At 39.3% G+C, this 27,125-nt stretch overlaps 1 protein-coding gene across 1 annotated transcript; it reads right to left on the bottom strand.

Moving 5' to 3' along the window:
• Positions 1 to 707: 707 nt before the first annotated feature.
• Positions 708 to 2,956, bottom strand: ovca2 (OVCA2, serine hydrolase domain containing). Its single transcript, XM_022738937.1, has 2 exons — positions 2,583 to 2,956; positions 708 to 1,459 (listed from the first exon to the last, which is right to left on the bottom strand). The coding sequence occupies exons 1-2, from the start codon at positions 2,734 to 2,736 to the stop codon at positions 939 to 941; spliced, it is 675 nt and encodes a 224-aa protein (XP_022594658.1). The 5' UTR covers positions 2,737 to 2,956; the 3' UTR covers positions 708 to 938.
• Positions 2,957 to 27,125: the final 24,169 nt, after the last annotated feature.

Below are 27,125 nucleotides of genomic sequence, written 5' to 3'. Positions count from 1 at the left end.
GATTACTGCAGGGAAAAATGGAAAACACATCCACGTTTAACGAGTCATGTCTAATATTTCCTGATATTCGTCTATTTCACAAATAGATTAAACAAATTCCCAGACTGTTTCCATCTGCCAATCTGCTACAGGCCTCAGTGAACTTCAGACAAAATGCTTGTTGGATCCACCAACAGCATCTGAAAGGCCCTTACCGAAGGCGGAATAAAATGGCCTGCGCCCAACCATTTTGAAACTTTCCAAAACTGAAGATCCTACAATCACACTCCCTTTACCGGCCAGGAGTGCGGAGGTGTGAAATGAAGGCAAGGTGTGAACTTCTCTCAAAGCTTGTTTTTCATTTTTCACACAACCACTTCTGTCACTTTATTTGTGTACAAATGAGTGCAGAGACTGACCAAACACTTTTGCCTGAAGACCTTTGTTTGTTTGAAGCACGCTGTGGCCTTTACTCAGTCTCTTGATCTATTCTCACTCAACACAGATTTCCATGTTATTTTAGAAACTCAGAAGGAAAAGCACAGGTAAAATTAATAACACTTTAATGGAACAAAGCCATAGTGAACGTTATTAATTACACCTGTGCTCTTCCAGAACAATACATATTCTACAAAGAAAAGTCAAGATCTCATTTTATCAATGAATCACTAGATGTAATAGTAAAGATATTACACAGGTCACAAAAAAGAAACAGAGACCAGAGGACATAAAATAAATCATCTTATTTATTGTCTGATGCAAGACATCTTCCCTGAGAAGGACAGCATTCATTGAATTGTTTTGGATGAGTCAGAAAGAGAGAGAAAGACAGGATCCAAATGTCATGAGTTTGAACTCAAAGCGCCTCTGGATCCAATTATGTTTTCACAACATGAAATAATCAACATTCCCCGGACACATTTAAGAACTGGAGTCTTATTCACAGATTGTAGCTTGACTCACTGGAACCTCTTGAGGAAGTCCTGGTAGGTTTGTCTGTGAGCAGATGCGGCAGGAACAAAATGGCCACCGGGATGTGTCAGGACCTGAGGGTCTTGGAAGGAGGGGAGGAGCTCCCTGCTCATGTTGTCAGGGATCACTCGATCCTCCAGTCCGAACACATGCAGGGAGGGGATCTGAAGCGAAGTGTTGTAGAATTTTTGGTGTTCCTTACACGCGCTGGGGAAACCAGCAACAAGGATGGCGAAGCGGAAGTTGAACTCTGGCTCCAGTTTTTGTTCCTGAAGAGAGCACAGCATGGCCACAAAAGCTGCTCCCTGGCTAAAGCCCAGGATGCCATCAAATGGACCTTGGGCCTTCAAAGCTTCTCTCACAAACGACACACTCTCTTCGATCCCTAGGCTTTCCTCACACTGCTGCTGAGCGCTGAAACTCCGAGCCTGGACATCAGAAAACCACCAACCCCTGGGATCCTCATCACCTCCAGGGCCAGGACCTGAACCATTCTCCTTCTCTGGAGCTTTGGAAAGGACAGAAGAAGAAAGCGGTTATTGTGATGTTTTGAATGATTTAAAATTCAAAGAGAGGCACCAGAGATGAATGGACTAACAGTTTCTTTCATTCTCTGAAAATGAATCTTTACATGACCATTACTAATTAGGACTCAGAGGAGTTACGGTCAGGGAGAGTTTGACATTAAATATATTTATTGTCTTGTTATAGCTCTTATAGTCTGTGACTTTGTTAAGGTTACAAAACTGCTGCTGGTATAAAATTATATTATACTATATCATATTACATTATATACTGAAGGCAAAATTGGCCAATTTCACCTGCAGTGTATCCCCTTTAATGTAAGAATACACAATGGTTGTTGTGGTAGTCCAAATATGTCAATTTAAAAAAAACAAAAACAATATTTGCATTATTAGTTTTCATGACAATGTACATAGTGTATGACAGGTGAATGTTGACACATTAAAATGTCTTCAGTCCCTGACTAACAGTTCAAAACCCAAAGATATTCAATTTACAATGATATAAATCAGAGAAAACCAGAAAACCATCTCACTAGAGAAGCTGAAATTAGAGAATTATTGGAGTTTGTACTTCAAAATGACTGAAATGATTAATCGATTAATACCTATGGATTAATTGTCCTTGAAACGACTGATTGATCAACTAAATGTTGCAGCTCTAAAGACAGTATAATTGTCCATTATACAAATAAAACATATCTAAACTTCTTAAAATAATCATGCTAGATTTAAATCCTTATTTAAGTGGCACAAAAAAGTATCTGAACCCTTTGCAAATACCTGGTTTTCTGTATTAATTAATTTATTGATCATAACGTGATTTGGTCTTCCACTGAGTTGCAAGTACAGACAAACACAAACAGTTATAATCTTACGGACAAATTTATGACCAATTCATACCTAAATGCAGGTAGGTTTACTTACTTTTTAGTTGGTTTACTTTCTTTACTAAATAAATCTCATATATCTGTCTTGTGTAACTGCGTCCATATAAAGTAACCTACAAAGTGAAAGCATGCTTCCTATGTCCACTTTTACTGTCACAAACGTCAGCTTCCTCCCCTACAGTGTGCATTGGTCAGAGACATGCAGAACATGACCCACCTTCACTGCTGGCCTGCTGCACACTGTGCGGTGCGCTCATGTAAACAAGCTCCACTTGTTTCTTCAGCAGCTTCCGCAGAGCTCCGGTCTTCTCACGGAACGAGCTGCCGTTCTGACGGTAACCGTGTATGCACAGAACCCGGAGAGGTGCCATGGAGCGGTTAGCCTAGCTAGAAGGAGAAGTTAAGTTCCTACTTTAGGTCGGCAGAATATTTACAGAATGACAAGTCGTCGTCATACAGCACACCGCTTTAAATGGTGAGTTCAAATACACAGCGGAGTATCTGAAGGATGAGACAGAGTTATTTAGCGTTTAAAGTTCATCAAATTTAGGAAGTGACAACCACACATTGGGTCAGCCTCAGCCGGTGTTGTACCGGAATGAATCAGAAGTGCTTCCGTTTATACTTTTCAAAATAAAACCCTTGTTAACGTGACTTACTGTGCCAGTGTGGAAATCAGTGGCGGAAAGATTTACTAATCTTTTACTAAAATAAAAGTAGCAATACCACAGTTTAGAAATACTCAGTTTACAAAGTACCAGAAGTCCATTCCAGAACCATATATAAATGCACCAGTATATAAACCATTTTTTATAGGCTTACTTAATCTCTGATGATACATCACATTAATTAAATTTATTTGAAATCAATTTATGACAATTGGCAAAGTAACACTGTCAGATATAGATAATAAAAAGTACAATACTGTGCAAAAGTATTTAGTTGTTTTGGTGTAAAAGTATAAAGTAGCATAACAATTAAGAATACTACTACTACTACTACTACTACTTAAGAGTACATCTACTATAGTGCTTGGTACATGCTGCATGTAGGTTTTAACTGATATAAACGGCTGATGTAGTATTTGAAGTTTCTAAACTGAAATATCAGATGTAAGGGTAAAATAAAATGAGGGTAAAAAATAGTTCTAGTAAAATAAAATAAATTATAAAGATATGTATTATAGGTATTAAAATGCTTGAATTCATGTGTAGGTGGACTGTGCAATCTTTCAGTATATAAAAATGTAAAATGTATATATATGTAAGACAATATATACAATACAATTTTATACACAGTTGAGTGCACATAGGGCAATGCAAAGGCTTTGCAGAGGACAGAGTTCATCCTGAAAGCCTGAGGAAAGAAACTGTTTTAGTCTCTGTGTTTTGTCGCTATGAGGTGTTTGTGAGAGCATACAAATATTTATCATTTTATCATTTTGTATATCTAATGATGATAATTATACATTGCTGTAGTCAGCACACACACATCTTATGTTTAGTTCAGTGTTTACTTCACTTAAAGTATTGGAAAATTATGCTTATCATTTTGTCAGTGCACATCATCAGTCATTTTTCATCAGATGAAATTGCAGCAACTGTAGCACCTTAAAATGTCTGAAGTTTTGACAGCCCTTTACATCAAACTTTTTTCCTGGTATACCACTGCCTACCTGCTCTGCTTTCCTTCACTTGTAACAGCATGTAAATGAATAATACTACTGATACTAATAATGATGCAACCATTTACATCATTAACATGACATGTTGCACTAACATCATTAGGCTTGATTGTGTTCTTGCATGAAAAAATAAAATCTTGCTTGTCCATTTTATAACATAGAGACCTAGTTTTTCTCAGTAAATGCTTCAAAGTTGAACATCTGAGAGTTGAAAGTAAACTGAATGTTCTGACAGTCGAGTCTCTGACTTTGATATTAGAAGAAACTCTGTGTTCGTCGGTATACTCTGTACTGCTCTGAATTATTCAGCACTGGATATTCTTCTCTGCAGTGTCTACTAGTTCTCAATTGATTGATCAGTTGACTGACAGAAAGTGAACCCATTCAATTTTGATGAATTATTTGTGTGGTTATAGCATTGTAGAGCTTTACACACATCTGTAGAGAAGTTCAAATCAGTGGACTTTGTGACAGTTGAAGAAATTATGATGCTTTTAGAACATAGCTTTGGCCAAAACTTAATTTGAGGTTACAAAAAGCCCATGGCTATAGCCAGAGTAACTAGTTGTATATATATATATATATATATATATTGCCCAGGACATAAAGTAAGACTCAGGTTACTTCACAGTTGATTACGACTCACAGTAGTGATCTTAGCTTTAACTTAGTGAGAAATGGGAAAACAATCATGTAAACAACAAGATTCTTCCTTCCATCCACACACATTAACAGCAGATGCATTTTTCTGTCTGACTGATGCTCTACTTAAAGATCCAGTGTGTGTGGTTGCATTTCTGGGGCAGAGGGCTGTACTCGTTGCTAGGTGGTGGGAGGCTGACCCCTAAAGACACAGATGAGAATGTCTCTTGCTGTGACATCCTAGACAAGCCGGGTCATACAGAGCAGCTACTGTAAAAATCATGAACTCTTCACTTACAATCTTTCAAATCTCTGCAACAACACACAAAAAAAAAAACGACAAAGAACTTTATTTGCAACACGGATAAAAGTGAAATGCTAATTCTAGGCCACAGGAACTCACTTATCAGACTCTCTTTCAACTTCAGTGGCAGCACAGCTCTCCCAAAGGACTCTGTCAAAAATACAGGCATTATCTTTGATCCAGATTCTTTTCTGACAAACATATGAAGGCAGTATCCCAAACACCACATTCTCACTTCAGAACAATATGCAGGAGTTGGCATTTAGCCAGTCCTCCAAAGGGTTTGGGGATGGCCCAAAGCAGTGACAGCCTGAAAAGTGAGGTGCTCAAAAGGGGAAAATGGAGGATGGAAGAAAAGTTAAAAGAAGTGTGAAAGTTTAATCTGGTTTGACCCTGCATGGATGCAGTATTGCATTGTCCATCTTTCTGTTTACTCATCTTTGTTACTTTTCACTGATAAAAATAATAATAAAAAATAGTTAATGTGGCTCCGGGGCACACCTACTGAGATGCTAACTAAGATGTCTTGTGAGCATTTGTGTTATGAAAGAGCCCTGGGTCGGGGTTTACCCAGCTGGGACGTGGAAGTTGAGCAAAGAGGATATGAACTGTTTCGGAAGGTGTGGCCTAGAGGCAAGCCTCTGACTCAGAAAGTATGTTTTCACTGCATTTGTCTCCTCTCAGGGTCTCTGTTGCTGTTTTCTTTGATGAGGATGTTCTAGTTCTTGGAGTGGTCTCATATTCAGGCACTGTCAATTAGGTTTAGTAAAGGTCTTTTGTTGCAGTGAAAGCGCACGTGTTGCATTGCCATGACGCACATGGTAATTAGGGAGAGTTAAAAAAAAAAAAAAAAAAAAAAACCCAACACACACCCACCAAGGGACAAGGCTGCTATTGATGTTCTCCAGTACTGGTTAGGAGCCATGTGTCGACCCCCCAGGGAGGTGTAGAGAGAGAGAGAGAGGGAGAGAGAGAGAGGGAGAGAGAGAGAGAGAGAGAGAGAGAGAGGGAGAGGTGGAGAGGGAGGGAAGACGGAGAGAGAGAGAGAGAGAGAGAGAGAGAGAGAGAGAGAGGCCTTTCCTGGTGTAGACAAACTGATCCCCCTGTTTCATTTTTTAATTTTAATTCCTTCCAGAATTGGCTGCTACATAGGCCTCAGTATTACTGGCGGTCACAGCTCCACACTTCGAGATTTCCTGTTATTCAATACTTCACATCCTGAATAGTCACGCATCACAAAACATAACAATACCAAAACCTGCAGTGTCCCGTCATAATATATAGCAACTAAATAACAACATATCAAAATCAGTGTTTAATTTCAAACCAATAATACAATGATAATTATCTTAATCATAGTATTGTATAATATACACCCCTTTGTCCTATGATTATTTAATGAACAAAATATCGCCATAAGTCTATAAATATAACATGAGGCCATAATGTGTATCGAGAAACTGCATAACAACTGACAACTGAAACCGGCAGTCGACTTGAATCTTGGACATTTTTAAGTCTAAGTGACTGTTTTCCATGATTTTTTCTTCTGTTTGATTTCCTCTGTTTTGATACTAGTTTTATGGTGAATATTCTTTGAAGTTTTCAGGAAAAAATTGTATTTGCTTTAATTATTCTCAATCCTAACAAACAGATCGTTCAAGCCTGTGATTCACTCTCAACATAATACTTTGAATGGAGCAAGAATTACATTTATATCCAAACTACCAAAATTGGAAAATAATTCCCCGTAGAATCAAATCCATAGAAATGTGATTATGTAAGAAATTGAGATTACTATGCATGCTCTTTGTGATATGCGTCAGTATTTGTAGAATGGCTACGGGGAAAGGTACACACTGTAGCGAATCTGTCTTATTTAAAGAAGTTACCAATTATAGCAGTGAGGTGAAATCAGGTCTCCCTTCATGTTTCACTGCGGTCCACAGGGGGGCAGTGGTGCACCATAAGTTGAGGATGTACCGTTTCTAGTAGACCTCACACCTCCCTCGCTGCAAAATACTAACAGCAAGCTGAGCCCACTTGTCTGTGTGAAAATATACAAGAAAACACATCCATAGCAAGTAATTGCGCAGGATAATGATCAAGAGGGGAGTCATGCATAATACTGTAATTAGGAAATTTAGAAAACACTTATTCAAATTGAAACCATTCCAAATTTATAACAGGAGATCAACCCTACTGTGTGTGTTGTGACCTCCAGCGGAAGATCTCTGCTGCCGTCCTCTGCAGCGACATTACTAGATCGATAGTCTGTGAATCCGTGTGCGATCTGTGAAGTCTGTGTGCACATAAAAGAGGACAGAGAAGAGTATGACGAATGTCCTGTCTGCTTCGGATCCTCACTGGAGCTGGCAATGTAGGCCATGCACAATGTGAATGTCCTCGAAGAAAAGCTGATAGCTGATCCAACAGAGCATCTTTATGCTTATTCAAAATGTTTATCTCTTAAGTGTTACATCCTACTCAGGGAGACACCACTATGGTTCTTATCAAGACAAGCGCAGTGCAAACATAAAAAAAAAAAAAGTATGATAAAAGGCTGTTTTGTTGCTGACAGCTGACAGATGTTATCGTGAAGTGGGACAAAGGTGGCAGGTGAGGCAGCACAAGTTGGAGACATGTCATTATGTGTAAGTGAAAATGTCAGAGTTTCTCAATGTGTCAAACTATTATTATTCTTTTGTTAAATATTGCAAATAATCACTGAATCTGTCCATCACTTCATCTCCTGAAGATGATTCATACGTTTCAGCTGTGAGGTATTAGCTGCAGAAACCTTATTTTCCCATGTTATGTCATAATTAAACATGTTTTAATCCACACATTTTCACTGGTGAGTGCTATATCTTGCATGACACACGCGGGTGTCAGACTGCTGTCCTTTCCTGTTAGGCTGATCAGCGTGAGACTATTGTTTTGGCAAAATGCAACAGTGATTGTGGTGCCCCACTTAGGCAGTCACAGAGAATGTGTGTAAAGAAATCATGTGCTGCACCTTGAGCTTGCCTGTCAATCTTCATGGCTATCATGAGCAAGGGATGCCCTGAGTGGACACAGACCCTGAGTCACCTGCCACCAGACCTGACACACGAGCAGCAGCTCATTGTGCGTACCTTCCTCTCCTGTGTTAGTGTGATCATGAGTGGTGACCATGTGCTCTACAAAGATGTGGGCGAATTGCCGTTGACACAGGAGAGCCCCCAGGTTCTGCAGGGACTTGAGTTTGCAGAGAGTGTCTGACCTCACAGCGGGGATGCTGCACAAAAATAGGAGGGCCAGCATCAGTGGACAGAAAAGGAGAGACAGGGATGAGATGAGAGAGAGGGCCATGTATCCGAGCAAGTGTGTGCAAGTATCAGTGACAAATGACTGGAGTGAGTACGAGAAGAGTCTGATCGACTTGACCCCCCCCCCTGTGAGGCTTACCTGAAGAACGGAAACCCCTAACCCTATAAATTCAAGAATGAAAAAGAGGAGGTACATTATTAAGTTTGATTAAAATAAAAGTGAGATATTGTGTATCACAGATGGACAAACTGGAGCTGATGTGTAGTTCCTTCCAATGAAATGTATTTCCATAACCACGTAGTCACAGTGCAATCTGTTACAGAGCCTCTTATACTTTCCTTTAGATGATGCTTTCAGTGCCTTGAATGAACAGGCTCATACTTTGCTGATCCAAGTTGATGCTTGAGTTTACCCGTTGACTCATTGACAGCCTTGAAATATAACAGTTAATAGTATTTAATTTAAGCATCAAGCATGACTCTGCTTGACTCCCGCAGGAGGGACTCCTTGTGATCTCAGTTGTTAATGTTTGGGAACAAACTGTACGATATGACTCGTAGGCTCGTGACTTGTAGGCATGACAGGCACATATCACTTCACTCAGCCATATATAGAAGTAACAGGGAAAGAGCCTACCAAGTTAAAGTACTGTATGTCTTATATGTATGTTAATACTTGTGCACTCCACATGTGACCCATATTGTAACTTTGTTAAAATTTGGGGTCCCTTTATTGATTATCAGGAAGCAAATTAATTGCCTAACTACGTGGTGTATGTAGATTAATGTGCCCCTCCTGAGTTTGGCTTAATTTACAGTCTAACCACTTTTTTAAGCATACTCATTGTACATCCCTGGACTGTGACAATTAGGAAAATTCCAGTCACAGCAGCTAAGGGCACAAATATGTGGAGATTTTTGACCTTTTTATCTTTCTTTTTGGCTGAAGTTTAGTGGTGGGATGTATAACTAAGTGCTTTTACTAACAGCTATTTGTAAGTTTTGCTATTGCTACATAGCCAAAATGCTGCTTATGCAATAATGCAACCGTATGAACAATTCAATAATGTACGCAATTACTATGTAATACTCACACGGAGCATTTTTCTGCTTACTTTTGATATGTTTAGCACATCTTTCTGATGCTATTTATGTAGTTTTACTTATGTCATATTTTGAATGCAATACTTATTATACTATGTAGCTACTATAGAAAAAACGAAAGAATACACCTGTTTCAATGCACACGTAGGCATGTGAATATTGTATTAAGACAGATTTGGAGAAAAAAAAGTGAACCTATCTTTAAAGGTAATCGGAAAAGAGAAAACCTGCTTTATCATTACATTATTCTTTCTTACGTGAGGGGAGGAAAAAATCTCTGCATCGGCAATCAAGGTCTTTTTCATTGTAGAAAGCTGTCCAACACTACTCCCTGGTGTATATTTCAAAATGATGCACCGATGCATCACTGTTCAAATTCACAGTCCATTGGCTGCTGCAGAGCTAGCAGAACTTCAATGGATTGCAAGTGATCCTGATGCTTTTGGCTGCAGGCTTTCATTAAAAAATAGATCAAAGAGATCAAATTGATAAAAGTCTAGAAGGGGGGATAAACCATGTCGCCACCAGAAATTAAATTTTATGATCAGACACATGGGAATCAAACATTGAACATGGGAAATCCCGCTCTTTACCCTCACACCATCATCCGCTTCGTATGCTGCTCAATTATTTAATTTTATGTTACAGATATTTCTAGATCAAGTAATTGAAGTCCAACCCCTGCATATGTTATAAAACATTAACTCTGTCTCACTCCTCTGTCAGCATAAAGCAATGGCTCGAACATAGGGTTGCTGATCTTCTCCAAGACGGTGTTTTCTTTGGACAGTGGCCCAACATTCAGAGAGACAAATGGCTGGGCTTGTGGAGAATAATGTATAAGGGCATTTGGGTTGTGTAGAGAAGTTTCAGCAGTTCGTAACAGAGGAGGCTGCAGCAGTGATAACTGTCCAGAGGATGAGAGAAGGGTAGGCACAGTGGACACTGAAGATGAAGATTGAAGAGATGGAGGGAGAGGTAGTGTATCAGTGCTCTCAGGGAGAAAATGGAGAGAGACATCCCTGTCTAATATCTGGTGAAAGGTCCTCTGGTATTTCAATTGCCTTGAGCAAATGGGAAACTTAATGGGGGCTCGCAGAAGAGACACACAAAAAGTTACATACTGTACTTTCTCACTTTTTCTTAGAACCTTATCAGAGCCTCCTTAACTCCCCATAGACTTTTACCTTCAACTGCTCTCAGTGAAAAACACGAAAAGGGCAAAAAAAGTCATCTTAAATCCCGCTTTTCCGAATTTCTAAAAATGTAATGATGAAAGACCGTGCCTGTGATTTTGCGTATTATAGCCTACGAACTACAAGCCACATGTGTTTTACATAACTGTCGACCCTTTTCCACAGCTGATTTTTCAGTGATTGCAGTCTTGTAACTTGCTGAAGGTACGGCCTCTATTTGCTTTCAAAACAGCCTCAGTTCTTCATGGCAAGGATTCCTCAGGATGTTGGAAACATTCCTTTGTGATTCCGTTCCATGTTGACATGATTGCACGATCACATCATTTCTGCACATTTGTGACTGTATCTAACCCTAACCCATTCATGCTGCCAATCTCCAGTTCTACCACATCTCAAACGTGTTCTACCGGATTCAGACCTGATTACGCCACTGAACTCGCTCTCATGTTCATGAAACCAGTTTGAGACAACCGCTGCGTTGTGACAGGTGCATTATCATGCTGGAGGTAGCCATTAGAAGATGGTAAACTGTGGCCATAAAGGGATGCACATGGTCAGCAATTATACTCAGATAGGCTGCAGCATTCAAACCATGACTGATTGGTATTAAAGGACCTAAAGTGTGCCAAGAAAATATTCCCCACATCATAAGTCCACCAGCCTGGACTGATGACACAAGGCAGGTTTGGTTCATGGATTCATACTGTTGATGCCAAATTCTGATCCTTTACCATCTGTGTGCCTCAGCAGTAATGCAGATTCATCAGACCAGGCGAAGTTTTTCCGGTCTTCAACTGTCCAGTTTTGGTGAATGTGTGCCCACTGCAGCCTCAGATTTCTGTTCTTGGCTGACAGGAGTGGAACCTGACGCGGTCTTCTGCTGTTGTCGCTCCTCCTGCTTGATGCTTTTCTTTTCACCACCGAGTTACCACCGCCTTTCTATCAGCTCCAACCAGTCTGATCGTTCTCCTCCGACATCTCTCATCAACAAGGTGTTTCCGTCCACAGAACTGCTGGATGTTTTTTTGGCACCAACAATCATGCCTCGCTCAAAGTCACGGCCATCACATTTTTTCTCCATTCTGATGTTTGATGTGAAGATTAACTGAAGCTCCTGACCTGTGTCTGCATGATATTATGCATTGCACTGCTGCCACACAATTGGCTGTTTGGATATATGCATGACTACAGAATAATAATGATAAAGTCCTCGGTTAGTGTATAAGGCCGTATCCGACACTTTCCAGAAAAAAGACCAAGAATTGTTGGAGAGTTGGTTTTACAATAAAACCTTCATTGTCATGACCAGCACCCACTTCTAACGACTGAACAGCCACCGACATCCGTTCGTTCTGCTACTGTATGCTAATCAACTTGACTGGAACGAGACTGGAATCATGCTTGAGATAAGTTACCCATCGCAGTAAAGATTTCACCAGCTTTACTCAGACTGTGAATAAAGAGGGACGTAGCCTTGGTGACGGCACCCATGGGTTTCTGAAGAGCGGTTTTAAAGCTCAGAGTGGGCTGCAACTTTAACTCTATCCGGTTAATAAAGTCATTCAAACGTTTAAAAATATTTGAGCTGGTGGAAACCAAACTAGAGCTAAAAGAAGAGTGAAATTTTGTCGGGTATATCCAGAAGCAACACCCAAATGGACTGATAATGTTGCTTCATGTCTGCTGAATGTGCATAAGCCATAACCTCTTTATAGGCAACACTATATTGAAGCTGGGTGTCAGTCATCGTGTTCTGGGAGTTATTCTGCACCCAAGAGGCAAAAAATAATTAATGGAGCTTTAACTTGTGCAAAAATAGACAGACCACCTGCTGTATCAACTAAGCTTCAAGTCTCAGCTAGCTGATATTTGTGCTGTAGTGAAATACATGGAAACCAATAGCTTGAAAGCAGAAATGCACCCAGTATGACTTGCACTATGTCAGCAGTGCATGCTTTGTTTACTGGCTGAAACATAGAAACACTAAGGCTTCAACAGGCTTCAGATGGGAAGAATAAATATTTAATACTTGCATGTTTATAGAGAGACATCACTGACCAGACAGCTGTATCCAGCAGGTATACAGTCCTGTGAGCATCTACATGTTATCAAAGAGCCCAGCTGGGACCCGGTAGTTAGGCAGGGATAACACCAACTGTTTAATAGGTGTGGTCTCTGGACCTGCTTCAAGGCAAGGCAGCTCCCAAATGAGAGTGTGTTTACAGTGGCTCTGTCTCCTCTCAGCATCACTGTGTCTGTTTTCTTTTTCAGTTTTTTTTTTTATCTTAAAGGATATGACACTAGTTTTAGATATGTGTCACGTATAGGCTGTACTAGTTAGGTTTACTAAAGGTCTTTTGTTGCTGTGAAAGCACACACGCAGGCATACTGTTGTGTCATGATGCACATGCCAATTAGGGAGAGCTAAAAAACACACCCAGGGGACAAGGCTGCTGTTTACGTTCGGTCGCACTGATGAGAAGCCATGTGTCGATCCCTGAGGGAGGCACAGGGAAAGAGAAAGAGTACAAATAACAGAGGGTGTGATAAAAAGGTAAGGAAGAAGAAAGAAAGTGGGGAGTTCCTATACTCAGGTGTAATGTGGCCCTTCTCTGTCACAGTGATTTATGAGGAGCAGAAATATTATAATATTCCTGCTGAAAATCAGAGGGGGGGGGGGGGGGAAAGGGTTAGGGGAGTAAGAAGGTTTACAGTGTGTGTGTGTGTGTGTGTGGGTCTAAGACAAACAAGTCAGGCAGAGTGGAAAATTAAATTTATAAGCCAAACCAGACAGGAAACTATATTGAAACAATAAGCGAACATGGCACTTAGTAAAACACATGTGGCTCCTGATCTACATTCTGCACAAACAAACCACTTCTGCATGCATTTTCCATTTGTGTATGTCCTGGTGCGTATATACACTTGCACAAATAAAGTCCTAACATACCAGGACGTTTAAATGCATGTCATGTCTTTTCTGTGCTCCGCATACTGTAAGGGTGGGAGTCTTCCTAATGGATTTTAGTAGTGACAACCCAACTCAGTGCTCTTGTGCATGAATCATTTTAAAGGTCAGACGAAGAAGAGAATAAAAAACAGAAACTATATTTGAATGTCTCTTTGAGACCTTCTACTCATTTGTGAGTGAGAGCAGAAGTCTCATGCATTTCCTTCTTTCGGCAAGTTCTACCAGCACAATAGGTTCAGGTTCAGTTTGTGCTTTGCATTCATCAGTTGAGATGTGTGCACATGTATCCATTGCTTGTTATGTGGATTTAATTAACCTTATCACTGCTCCACATGCACAGAGAGAAAGGCAAAACAGTGCAGTGGAAAGAGTGATAACCTTGAGAGAGGGTTTCTCGATGCGATTCCATGCTTTTTCTCTTTGAAGTATTGCTCTGAATCCCCTCTCTCACGCCCTTATCACATTCATTCATGCACCAACAAATATCTCACCTAACAACCCCCTGCCCGGTTTGCTATAGGCTTGTTTGATACATTACTCTCGTACACGTTCCGCTCATACACTTATGAGCTTCAAGTATGTTCCAACATGAGAGCTTGTGGCATTCCCAAGATTTTGATTAACGCAAAATAATATTGATTATATTTCAAAGAGAAATATTGGTATCGGTTCACACAGATGGGACCCCACCCCCCACTGATCTCAATTAGTGAGAATACACAGATCAGTCAATCTTCCGGCGGCAGAATATTTACATTTTCAGTGTACATAAAAATTAATTTACACCGGCTGCTCTGGGGAGTCCTAGTCAGCACCACCTTTTAACCTTCAATTTGAAAACCTCATCTAAAACCGGTACCAAAGAAATATATAAGTAATGTGATTTCAACTCTGTGTCCTGAACCAATTTTGCTTGTTTGTAGTCATCAAAAGAAAGACGAAGTGTACACCGGTCGTGAAAGGAAAGACAGACTTCTCGTCAAATTTGATGAAAAGTGAAAATGTTCAAATGTGATTTACAGGGCAGTCAGTCTGATTCCCACTCAGGTGTGGTTCATGTACGGTATTTCCATTTAGAGAACAGCACAAAATTAACACTGTCACAACAAACGCACCGCAACTAATTCTGCTTCAAGTAGAACATTTATGACATTGCCAGCTGTCATTAGTGATGGATAATAGGTGATAATAAGGGGGGAAATTCAGGGGCCATGCATTTAATAATAATGGAATGCAAAGTCAAAAAGCTGAGAGATGTGTGGGGTGATGCAGGAGGAGCAGAGTGAGATGAAATGAAAGGGGGCAGAGGGGGGATTAGCTACAGCTATTAGCAGCTTCTAAAGTAATCACACTCATTAGTTGCTATCAGATTGGGTTAGATGGTTATAAAACAAAAGAGAGAGAGACAGAGAGAGAGAGAGAGCCAGTGTGAGAAACGCATACAGCATATTTCCTACCTACTTTTTCTCTCTCTATTAATACCAGTGATATACAGACCTGGCAAACTTGTTGGAGAACAGTTGCTTGTTTAACACATTGCTTATTTAACACTGGTAAGAGCGTTGAGAGTGGATCAACAGTAAATAATGGTAAATACACAATGAAATGTTCCATACAGCTGAGGGGAACTGCAGAGTCAGGTGATGATTGTTAATATGAAAATACTGATTGCTAGAGCTTTAAGCATCGAAAGTAGAAGTATTCATTCTGAAGAATAAACTCTTTCAAGTGTTAAATATTTGATGATGTAGATGGTCAAGTAGTGTTGGGGAAGCTACTTTGAAAGCATAGTTTTGCAAGATACCAATTACTTCACACTGGAAGAAGTTGAACTACAGCAAAGCACTATAGGGAGAAATCAGTTTGGTTAAACTAAAGCTACTTAGAAAAAGTAGCTCAAACTACTTGTGATACGAAATTTCAACAAAATATAATACAAAAAAAATCACATACCAGTTTATTGAAAAAAGTGCCTATTTGGTCACAGGTCATAGATAAACTAAAAAAAACTCCACTATTCATGGGTAAGTGCAAAGGTGAAGTGTGTGGTGGTGGACGCCTGAAAGAAAAGGGGGTGGGGGCTGGTCAAAGGGGGTTCAACTAAAGTGGCCCAGAATTGTTTGTACTTGTTGTGTAGTTTCAGTCATTAACTGCACAAAATTGCCAAAAAAAGTCATTTAACCACATGAATCACGATGCACATATGAATGTAGTTAACGACCAGCAAGCTACTGCAAAACGTAGTTAAACTACTAGTTACATGTAGTTCACTTCTCCCCAACACTGTGGTCAACTCATGCTACATCCAACTTCTAACATAGTACTGAAATCTACAATATAGAAATTCACCATATTTATGAAGGTACTGTGTATCTGTATATCTTTAGATTCTGTTCAGTAACTTTAAACTACATACACCCAATGAATACAGTGGAAAAGAACATACACTAAAATGTAATGGGGTAACACTCAAATTGACTATTGGTATCTCAAAACTGTTATTCGAGGATAATTCCAAAATATTACACCTTGGTCACATTCGTAGTTTCGCCCTTCAATCCCATCAGCTGTGATGCAACTGTTGACAGCTGCTGAGATCTGGAAATGCAGGGACATTGTTCCAACAAAGTCTGACGAGGGCAAGAGTCAGATGATCTAAACCACTTTATTTGGAGGTAAAACTAGAGGTGAGCACACCGGAAATTTCTGTAAGGCCCCGAAAACTTGGAAATGGACCAAACAACAAAAATAAGATCCAAGTTTAAATAAACTGTAATTTTGCTTCAAGTAGGAGGGTAGTTAAGTGCCAATACCATACCAATACACCCACGGCATGGTATAATTATTAATAACTGATGGAGTTATTTAATTATACATTACTGAAAAAATGTTATAATTAAATTAACATTAAATAATTAATATGGATCAGCCCATTTTTCAGAGCATGTTCAGTATCTTGGCTGTTAGCTGAACAACCTCAGTTACCAGACAGGGTCACTGACAGGTACTAAACACTGTCTTTTCACAAGTAACTGCTATCAGTCATTTTATTTACTTTTTTTTTAAAAAATCATTCTGTCAGACTGCCAAAAAGACAGGCAATGCTGGCTGAATGTCACTGCTGACTGACTGACTCCCAAATACTGAAACATGCATGTGCAAGATGAAACTTGACGCTTCCACTATTCCATCAGATGTTGCGCCGAGTCCCTTTGGAAATGAGTAAGAAGCCCTGATATATTTTATTCATTTGAGGGCGTAGATTGTCAGTGACATTATTTATATCATTTCTGGCTCCTGTGGTGACAGGAATGTGTCTAAAGTGTTTTGGGATGTGTCTCGGCTCCAGAAAACAAGAACATTGTTCACTAGTATTTCCTGTATTGTATTCTGCCTGAGTCCAGAGCTGCTGTTGCAGGGAAAGTTTGGAGTGGCTGTGCATTATATGACTGCATACAATAGAGATGTTGCTGACTTGGTTTTCATGAATAATTTTCACATTATCCGACAGTGCAGAAAACATAGTGAGACAGGGAGAGGCAGGCAGAGAGGAAGAAAAGTAAGAAGAGAAATATGTACATTTTAAAGGAAATATGTGCTTTTCTTGTACATGTTGTTTAGGCGACACATTTGTTTTTCACATTGTCACCTGCCTTGGCGTCCAATCACATAGATGGATTGACTGACTTAACTGTCTTGTTATGAATGCAAAGTAGGTGTTGATATTGATGAGCTGTCTGAATTCATGATAGGGAGCTGGCCCATTTTGTCAATGATTATCATTAATTAGTACGGTAACATTTTATCAGAAGTGGCGGCGTACAGCAAGCATGAGACATGTGTTGTGTGTGTTTACGCATACATTTGGACAGATGAATGTCATGTATTTCCCTCAGGACTTTGTGGAGGCTAAAACTGAGCTAATACAGAGTGAATATTGGTCAGAGACACGTGTCCAAATGAATGATAATGTTGCTCTGTGTCTGCTGAATGTGAACATATTTGCCATAACACTGCTAAAAGTATACAAAATTATGTTAATCTTGTGTTTACAGCTTGCTGCGTTTTCCCCCAAGTGACTGAAAAAATAAAATAAAATAAAATAAAGCTGCTTATTCTACTTGATTTGGACTTGTGTCAAAATACTTGAGACTCAAAATATACTTGCCTGAAAGATTTAAAACTAACTCGCATATCTTCTTGAACCTACTTGAAAAGAGAATCCAATGCAAGTTTTGGGCAGAATGTCATGAGTCATAACTTTGAATTTGTGACAAACAATGCTCCCCACAGGATCTTCCCATGGTCTGAGTGAGGCAGAATTGCCCGATTTTGCTCTTTCATGAGAGACAATAGCAGTTCACTCTCAGACAGAAATAAGAAAAAAAAAAAAAGGACAGGATGACAACGAGGAACAGGAACAGTAAGGACTTGTTCCTTTGCCAGGAGGGACTTGTGTAGTTTCACTGCTCGAGGTTTTAACCACTACTCTCCACCACCTGTGGACTCCACTTGCAGTGCCTTTGGTGGCTGAATACTCTTATCTATCTGTAGTCACAGTGCACTCTGGACAGAAAACACAGCCCTGATTATATTAAATGTGATACAGATCTGGTGTCGGTGCCACTGGGTCAATACAACTGACAAAGGAGAAGGCTAACGACATCGTGATTTTAGCTCGCTCAGCACTCCTCTTCCTCAGAGGCTCCACACACCTAATTTACACCTGATATGTAGTCCACACATTTGTCTCACCACTGTGCTTCTCATGGCCACTCTCTCTTCCTTCTGCCCTGTTTTTATTATCCTTTCACTTGTCCATTCTTTGCCAGATATGTGTGTTTTGCCCAATATAAAACCACAAACTGCTTTTTATTTTTCTCCTCTTTACAGGGTCACCTTGTGTTCAGCAGCGTCTCCAATACACATTCTGTCTTTTTCATGCATGATTATTGATATCCTTATGATGACATGGATCAGAGTGACAAGACTAAAATAATGTGCTTGCAGTGACCAAGGATGTGATACATCGATTGAATGGCTGAAATATATTTATTTGCTTTCCCACCGAGACTCGGATCAACACCACTGTCACAACTGTCTGTTAAATATGAGGGTACAGCCATGAGACTGGTAGCCTGGCTCTGTCCATGTTTTTACACTTTGTTTGTTTTTTGTGCAAATTAAACAAATATCCAAGCTGTCTTTCCATTGTTATTTTTTAAAATCAGATTATGACATATTACTATAAGAAATATCGAAGCTTACCTGGTGTCATGTCATCCAGTACTAAGTGCAGTTTCCCGCTCGCTGTCACCGATAGCGGCTGGAAGTGATAAATTCTGAAAACATGGAAAACAAACGTAACTAGAACAACAGTGTTTGAAGCACCTGCTAGGAAAGAATACAAAGAGATGTCCGTTATACATACAGAGCATTCAGAAAGCTGCAGTTAAAGTTACAGTTCATTTTTTTCACTCATCAATCTACACCCAATACCAGTTTCAGTTTTTCCTTTTTTAATGAATTCGCAAATTTTTTTTGCTTTGCCATTATGGGGTTTTGTGAAAAAAGTCAAGGGGTCTGAATACTTTCTGAATGCACTCTATCGTTATAGGCTAATGTCAGCAGTGGTGGCAAAGTGTGTAATGCGGCTTTTCCACTTTTCGCCTGTATTTTGCATGAAGCTGAGGCAGCGATGTTTTTGAAAAAGGAGAGTTTACTCTCAGAGTCAAACACTTTCATCGGCCTTTTGAAACCAGTTTTTTCCACCTTTCTAAATGGCACTGCAACATATTTAGACTAAAAAGTCAATATATTACTTTATATCATTTTATCTGTGACACAGTTTAAAAGAGGAAGAGTCTGTTGTCTTTCAGCTGTACAAACATTTTAATTAAACACCGCTTTCTATCAGATTTAAAATCCCTCTGCGTCAGGTCGAAAGAATATTTTGACTTGAGCTATTTATTTCTACTCTCACTAAAACATACACAACTAAAACATTTCTTCAAATTAGGAGACATTCTCATCATAACCTAGATAATTATGTAATCTATTCACAAACAGAGCATCAATAAAGGCAGTTGCGAATAATTCAAAAATAATTAAAGCTTTGTGGTTTTTTTAGCTTTCAGTGTCTGAGCTGTAATTTTACAAACTGTGGTTTGAGGGATTCACTCACAAAATAAATACAAAATACTGCTTTTTATTGAATGTACAGCTGCTGTCCAACAATTTATTTATGATCTTTCACAGTCACTTTTGTGACAGCGCGTCTTTTTATCAGTGCAATTTCAAACTCCAAGGCATAAAAAGCTCTTAACACCTGCAGACTGACAGCTGATCCAGCTGTGCTGTCATCACCAGAAACTGACATCGCTCCACATGACGGGTCAGCAAGGGATGTTGCATCTCAACGGGGAGAGCACTTCTAGTCATAAGATAAGATCCTTTGTGAATACTTAATAACAGTTAGATACAAATGTGTATTAAACTGTATTAAACTTCTCCTCTTCCTCTTGCACTGAGCTTGTCATTTCCTGTCATCCAACAGCTATAAAACATCAACGACCACTGCAATTTTTTTAAATATATTTGTAGATAATTATATATTCACATCAGTTATCAAAAATAAATAATTATAGTTTTAGCATTTGAATTCACTGACTTGTGGCTATGAGATCTGGAAGTTTTACTGTCTCACTTCACTATGTACTATGTGCAATATTTTAGTGAACAATTCGGCAGTAAATGGATGGTTTAAAGCAGAATTAAGATTAATGTTTAATGACTGTTTTAATGACAGCTTTCTCAGTCCAAAACAGCATTCAATCTGTCACAATGTTCACCATGATGTTTAGCTAATTATTGTATCTGATTATTGATCAGCTGACATTCAGACGTAACACAAAAAAGGCTGATGTGATTGGCTATCATCACTTACACAGAATACTACAGTCAACCACAACTACCTTACAGTTTGTATGCAACTTTTCAGAGATTTAGCGAATTACATTTGGACATAAATCTTATGTGGATGATTAGGAAGTCATAAACCCAACTAAAAATAACTCTGTTAGGTGAGGTTGTTGTTATATGTTGTAAAAAGGATAAACTCACCTGCAAGCACCATCTCGTCTGGGATTTCCTCTCTGAAACTCTCTGAGACGTTTTCCCCTTCGTGTCACTGATGTGAAAATACAAAAGAAGAGACAAAAGAACAGAAAAAAAATTAGAAGTAAAGCTGTCAACACACACGGCTGCATCCTGACAGGCACCATCTTCAGGCTGCTGCGAAGCCAGAGGCTGCTGGTTGTCGAAGTTCTTACAGCTGTGACAAAGGTATGCTTACAGTAAATGAGTTTCTGTTTGTTCCCCTGCCCATGAAATCATTTATTTTATAATGAGAATCAAATACTCAACCTCTTTTAAAACTCTCTTTGGTTTTCGGTTTTAAAATTCATAAACAGAGACATTCAACAAATAAACAAAACCTCTAAAATTAAAAAAAGTACACTAAAAGGCCAAAAATATGGAGACATAGTGTGCATTGTGTCCACATACTTTTCAAATCAAATCAAATCACAAGATAACAGAGTAGACAAGTGTATAAGCTCACCTTGAAATGTCCAAAAGTTAACAGCTCACGGTAGCCTTCTAATATCTAAAGGTTAACAGCTAATGCTTCCCTTGAAATTTCTATCCTCTTAAATGCCAACCCCCTAAACAAACAACAAGAATCAAATGTGGAACAAAGCTCTGCTTAATACATGAAAACAGCAGGGGAGATTTTAACAGCTTGGAGTAATTTAAAATTCACAAGGTAATATGTCAATTTGATTTCTTAGTTCTTGTACCAAATAGATTTGGTGCACAACAAAACTTTTTTTGCCATTTTGTGACTACATTTTTAATTTACTATTCTCTTTAAAAAAGACTATTTGTGTATACTGTTTATGAAAAGCAGCGGCTCATAAGTTCTGCTGAAACCTAAATTTTGCAAAATCTTGACAAAGTAACAAAAGAATGTGCTAACAAAACAGAGAGGTTATCAAGGAGGTTATTGTGTATTTTGTTTGGTATTGCTGGTTTGTAATTTCCCTGTGGTATTCAATTAAACATTTTTTATATATTTCTCTATTCTTGAATTATTCATGAAAGTTATTATTGCTAAAAATGTTTGAGTGTATCGTATTATATGAGAAGTTTTACATTTGAAAGTGCTAAATGTTAAGGATGAGACGTGCTGTTTAAAATAATTTGTGAGATGGCACTACATTCTGGAAATATTAACTACTTGCAGAGGAGGAAATGGTGGGGAAGGCTAATTACTGGAGGGAGATGGGAGTTTTGTGAATTATGGTTGTTTGCTCTGGTCTGTGATATTTAGCTATTTATGAGCAGAATAAACGTGTGGAGCAGTGAGGGGACGAATGGTCTCTTGGCAAAGAAAGCGATGCACTCAGTGGTGGGTGACGCACTATGCTTGCAAATAGTTTTCATACCAGTAAGATAATTGTGACACTGTTGCCTTGCAAACAGTTTTTTTACCAGAAAGGCTAGAGCAAATGTGGACAACAAGTTCACTTAAAAGGGGAAAGGTGGTGATATGACAAACATAAACAAATGAGTCTCCATGAGCTTCATCTTTGCCTCTGAAGTTGCCACAAAACACAGGATGATTTGCAAACATGGATCCCCATAAACAATTAAATCAAGTAGGTTCTTATAAAATACAGTTTTTTCTTGTCAACAAATTCTATGAAAAGACCAAAGACAACAATGGAGGTACCACATTAACATGAATCGTCTGTCTTGCCAAAGCCTAACAGATATTATTCCTCTGTGCCATCACCTTCATTTGTGTCCAAAAAGTATCAAAAACAGAAGAAGTTACACCTCAGAAATGGATGACAGTCCTTCATTAAAATGAACACACACATTGTAATTTAATTTGAGTCAAGCCTAAATACTGTAGCCTACCTGCTGCTGGAAAAGTTTGAGTGCACTGAATGTGTATTAATTCACAGCAGGAAAAAGTCCCCAAATTCCAACAAATTCAGCATTTACTTTGTTTGAGTGACATTTGGAAAAAGCTACAATTCCCTGCTATTTCAGGAAATTACTTCACTTAATAATAAAAAAAAAAAAAATTATTGGTGACCAATTTTGAAAGACTAGCATCTTCTGTAGGAATGAAAGGACTTGGACTTGAAGTATCGAGACAAACAAGGCATTGTTGGATTTGTTTTTCATAAAAACATAGACATGTCAGCTATATCCTTTCTAGATGGAAGCACAGGTAAAAGGCTACCTGCCTGTCACACCTCCGGAGGTGCCATTGGGGCAGCTGCAGGGTCATCAGCCGGGAGCCACCCTTCATTGATGTTTCGCTCCATTAATCTCGGAACATCTCACGGCAGTGGAGCAACAGCAGGGAGACGTCCCTGCTGCCCCCTGCAGCTGACCCTAGGATCCTTGTTTTCCCCACACCTCCTTCCTTCTTAGCCAAAGCCAGAAGTTCCCCTGCTCTGCCTCCTCAGCCAGATCCCCGAGTATCTTCTTCAGTTCGAGACCAGTTACTCCCACACACCTCAAGAAGCACTGAGTGGATGTTCCTACAAATCCGTTGCAGCCGACTTCCACAAGGTAGGTGACAGCCGACCACCCTGCCTCTCTGCACCCAGCTGTCAGCTCTGTGCATCTGTCCTTTTCCCTCTCGAAGGCTGTCTCATAAATCTCAGGTGCCTTTGTACAACAGAACACATACAGTTACGTCTGCAGTAACTGATTTTTTCAGCCACGTGAGTTCAGTGGAAACTTGCTGTGAACAACATTAACGTATCCTCACCTTTGTATGTTAATAAGACAAACTTGTGAGCAAACAGCTGCTCATTTACACACGCAGCGGATATGGAGCAACATTAGAGTTTATTTGGAGTCATGTTTCTGCCCACATGGTGAGTATTTCCTCTCCTTTGTACTGTGAGCTTCTCCACTCAAAACAGCTGCCTGCTTTGGTCAAAAACAAACTGTGCGAACGATCAGCGTGAACCAAAATACAATTGCAGAAGAGAGAAATAATAACCGACTTTCACAGCCTTTTGAGATTGAGGTTTACAATGAGTATGCGCACTTTTGTCTTCCACAAACATTTAAATCACTTCTGCATGTTTGAGCGTGTGAGCAGGAGCATGTTTGTCTGTATGTGCACACCTCAAGGTGAAGGCCAACAGGCTCTCCCACAGGGACCCACAGAGGCAGTAAACACACCACTTTGTCTTCCTCTCTCCCTCGCTCTCTCTCTCTCTGTATCTCATTTCCCCAAACCCTGTAAAACAAGACAGACAGCGATAAAATACAACAGGGAGAGAAAGATAAATGATAGGACAAGTGAAAGATATGGATTGGGGAGATAAAATAACTCCTTCATTTGGGCTGAGTCTCAGAGGAATAAATGCAGTGTGTGGGCAGACACTGCTGACGGTTTACAATCTAGCATATAGTCATTGCTTTATATAATCTATTGAACATTTCCATTTGTAGCTGTGGCATTGTCCCGCCTGAAATTAAGTCCAACTGAGCTGTTGACTGACAAAGGGGAGTGGAGCGTTTTTTTTTAAAGATTGTCTGGCCAACCTTTCTTTTCATCTATTTGATAAAAATACTCTGTTTTTATTTCCCCTCTTTCCCCACAAAGTAACTCACTGCATCTTTGTGGTTTCTGGAATTGCCTGTTACATAATGTTGAATTGTGTTTTTCACACTCACAAATATAAAAAGAAACGAGGAAACACATAGGCTACTGTAATATAAAAAAGCAAAGAATTAAAGAGAGTGAAGGAGTTTGTATGAAGAGAGAGCAGCTACTGGAACTGAAGCGTAATTGAAGAACATGGAGTCTATAGTGAGGACACAGTGAAATGTAGGAAAACGCAACTACAAATTTGCTGTGGTTAACAACATAGTGGTCGATAAGCCTCATCATGTTACCCTTCAGAAGCAAAAAGAGGAGATGGGAGATGGGATGCTTGAGGTGGAGTGAGGACTTTCTGCATGCGTGTGTGTGTGTGTGTGTGTGTGTGTGTGTGTGTGTGTGTGTGTGGTGCACTGCTGCAAATGAAGGCAGTGTATGAAAAGGGAAAGCAGAACAGGGAGTGGACCTTTCAACTGAAAAGGTCGTCCAAATAGCTCCAATTTTCAGGCTAATCAGAAAGGGATGGGGTGGACACTAATCGGCTGGTCAGAAGGTCGTGAAAGGTCACTAAAAGGTTGTAGAGGTCACCACAGCCTGGCACAGATCACCTGTCCATCACCTCTGTGAATGACCTATCCTTGCAAAGTGAGCGAGAGACAAGGAGGAGTTATTAATGTCTCTGTGTTGCATGCATTTTGCTTAGGTGAGACTAACACAGCATTTACTCAAAATAGACACAGCTCATCTGGTCAAGACTGAAATTAGCCTCAAAATAGCAGATAACAAGGAAGGAAGCAAGTCATTTATAGTAGAGATGCAGGGATGCTGGGAAGACAGATGGGAGGGCAAAGGGAAAAATGAAAGGAAACCAGAAGAAAGCCTGGACTCAGATAACACGCTGGAAAAAATAACCGAGCTTGGCACATAATCTCATATCAAGTATATGTATATATATTATACATAGTAGTATACTAAATATATTTCTCCAGAAAGATGAACAGGAGCTTCCTATTAGTAACTGCATGAAAGATAAAGGAGCCTAATGTGAGACAAATTGAGAGAACTGTTTACATTGAAAGAGGATCTCTGTTGACCTGCTTCACCTCTATAATACAGTACTTTATCAATACAAGGAACTGCTATAGTTCAGGAGCAAAAGGTCACATTTCTCTCACAGAGAATATACAAGAACCCTCGTATGATCAGGATGCCTCACTGACTCTGATATTTCCTGGTATTTACAGAAGATTATGATTATTTTAACCACCAACCAGTTTTAATCATGGAATACAATCCCCAAACAATGGTTGGTTACCTGCCAGAGTTACCAGTAAGTAGATAATAAGCAACATTTGGCAGATGACTGACTGGATCGACAGATGGTGGGTGACCGGTGTTGACATCAGAACCAGGAAAAAGACCACGCTTGGCCAGATGATTTCACACACAGTATTCAAACCTGGTTTGGAGACAATTTATTCACATTCTATGTTGCATAACTACAGATTTTATCATGATAGAAAATAGGAGTCGACAGGAGGTGTGGATGTTATGAATAAATGGATGAGATGATCTGTTTGTTTTTATATGAGAGGCACTTGTTTGACTGGCTGATGCTCAGCTGTCAGGTACCAAGAAGAGGATGTTTAAAGATCCCCTCCAGGCATGTTTTAAGACATTTAAAACACTCTGCTTTGAATAATAATTAGTGTCTGATATGGTTTTCAAACAAAAAAGTTATAGAATTAACTTGGTTTAATTCTTCAGTGCATATCAATTCCTTCTCCCTCATTGAAATCCAGTATCTATGAATATGTAAAAATTGATCATTTCCAATTTCGACTACAGATGTCTCACTCCACTGGCTTCACTGAAAAGCCTATTCTAAGTGTATATGCACTAGAGGGTTCAGGTTTCTACATCACGCCTGTGTAAGCTGCATATTGGCGAAGGACCGGCTTCAAAACTAGTGCGAAGTTTCGTTGTATAGAAGCATAATTTTCTGGAGACATGGTTGTTCTTGTGTGTCAAAAGATTTTAAGTTTATCACAGAGGAACTTTCCCCCGTCAGCTGATGAATGTGAAAACAGCCTTCTAGTGTCAACATCATTCTGCACAGTGAAGCTCAAAGTGATCTAACAATAAACAAAACATATATTTCAGTGGAGGAGGACTTAAACATATAAAAACGCTCACTTGGCTATTTGGTGCATTTCCACAGACTATGTAGATAGACAGTCAGTTGGTTTAGTTTTTATTTCCGTGTCATGGCACATGTACAAAGCCAAAACAAAGACATGATTCATAACTTTATATATATCTACACAATTTCAAAATGTGTTTATTTAATGTATAGAATTTCACATAAATTGTGCTGCAAATACCAAAATAAAGAATCTATATGTTTTTTCCCTCATCTGTCAAGTAGATTTCTCATTAACTTTAGTTTATATATGACTAGTCACTCACATCATCTCTGTGCAGTAAAATGAAAAATATAGAATTTTGTATATCATTCTTTCGGACTGACTTACTGTCCAGGTTAAACATTAAAAGTACTCCAACAATTTAGTATTGCACTCCTATAACATTGTAGGACTCTCAATGGACTGTAAGAAAAAAAAACATCAAAATCGATGCAGCACAAGCAGAGATTTTTTATTCCACTCATTCTTTTTTCTTTTCAAAGTCTAGTGCCAACATTAACCCACAATGCAACTCAACCGCGAACAGTTCATTCGGAGATTCCATTGTTTTATGCTAATAGCTAATGTAGCCCCGATCCTCGAGCTTCAAGCAGGGATGAGGAGTGGGCTACAAAGGTCTGGTAAACTCACTTCTTTCCAACT

This window comes from Seriola dumerili, unplaced genomic scaffold (assembly GCF_002260705.1).
Source record: "Seriola dumerili isolate Sdu_G_001 unplaced genomic scaffold, Sdu_1.0 BDQW01000040.1, whole genome shotgun sequence".
Lineage (NCBI taxonomy): Eukaryota > Metazoa > Chordata > Actinopteri > Carangiformes > Carangidae > Seriola > Seriola dumerili.
The sequence above is the reverse complement of the archived record's forward strand: the minus strand, read 5'-3'. Positions and strand labels throughout refer to the sequence as shown.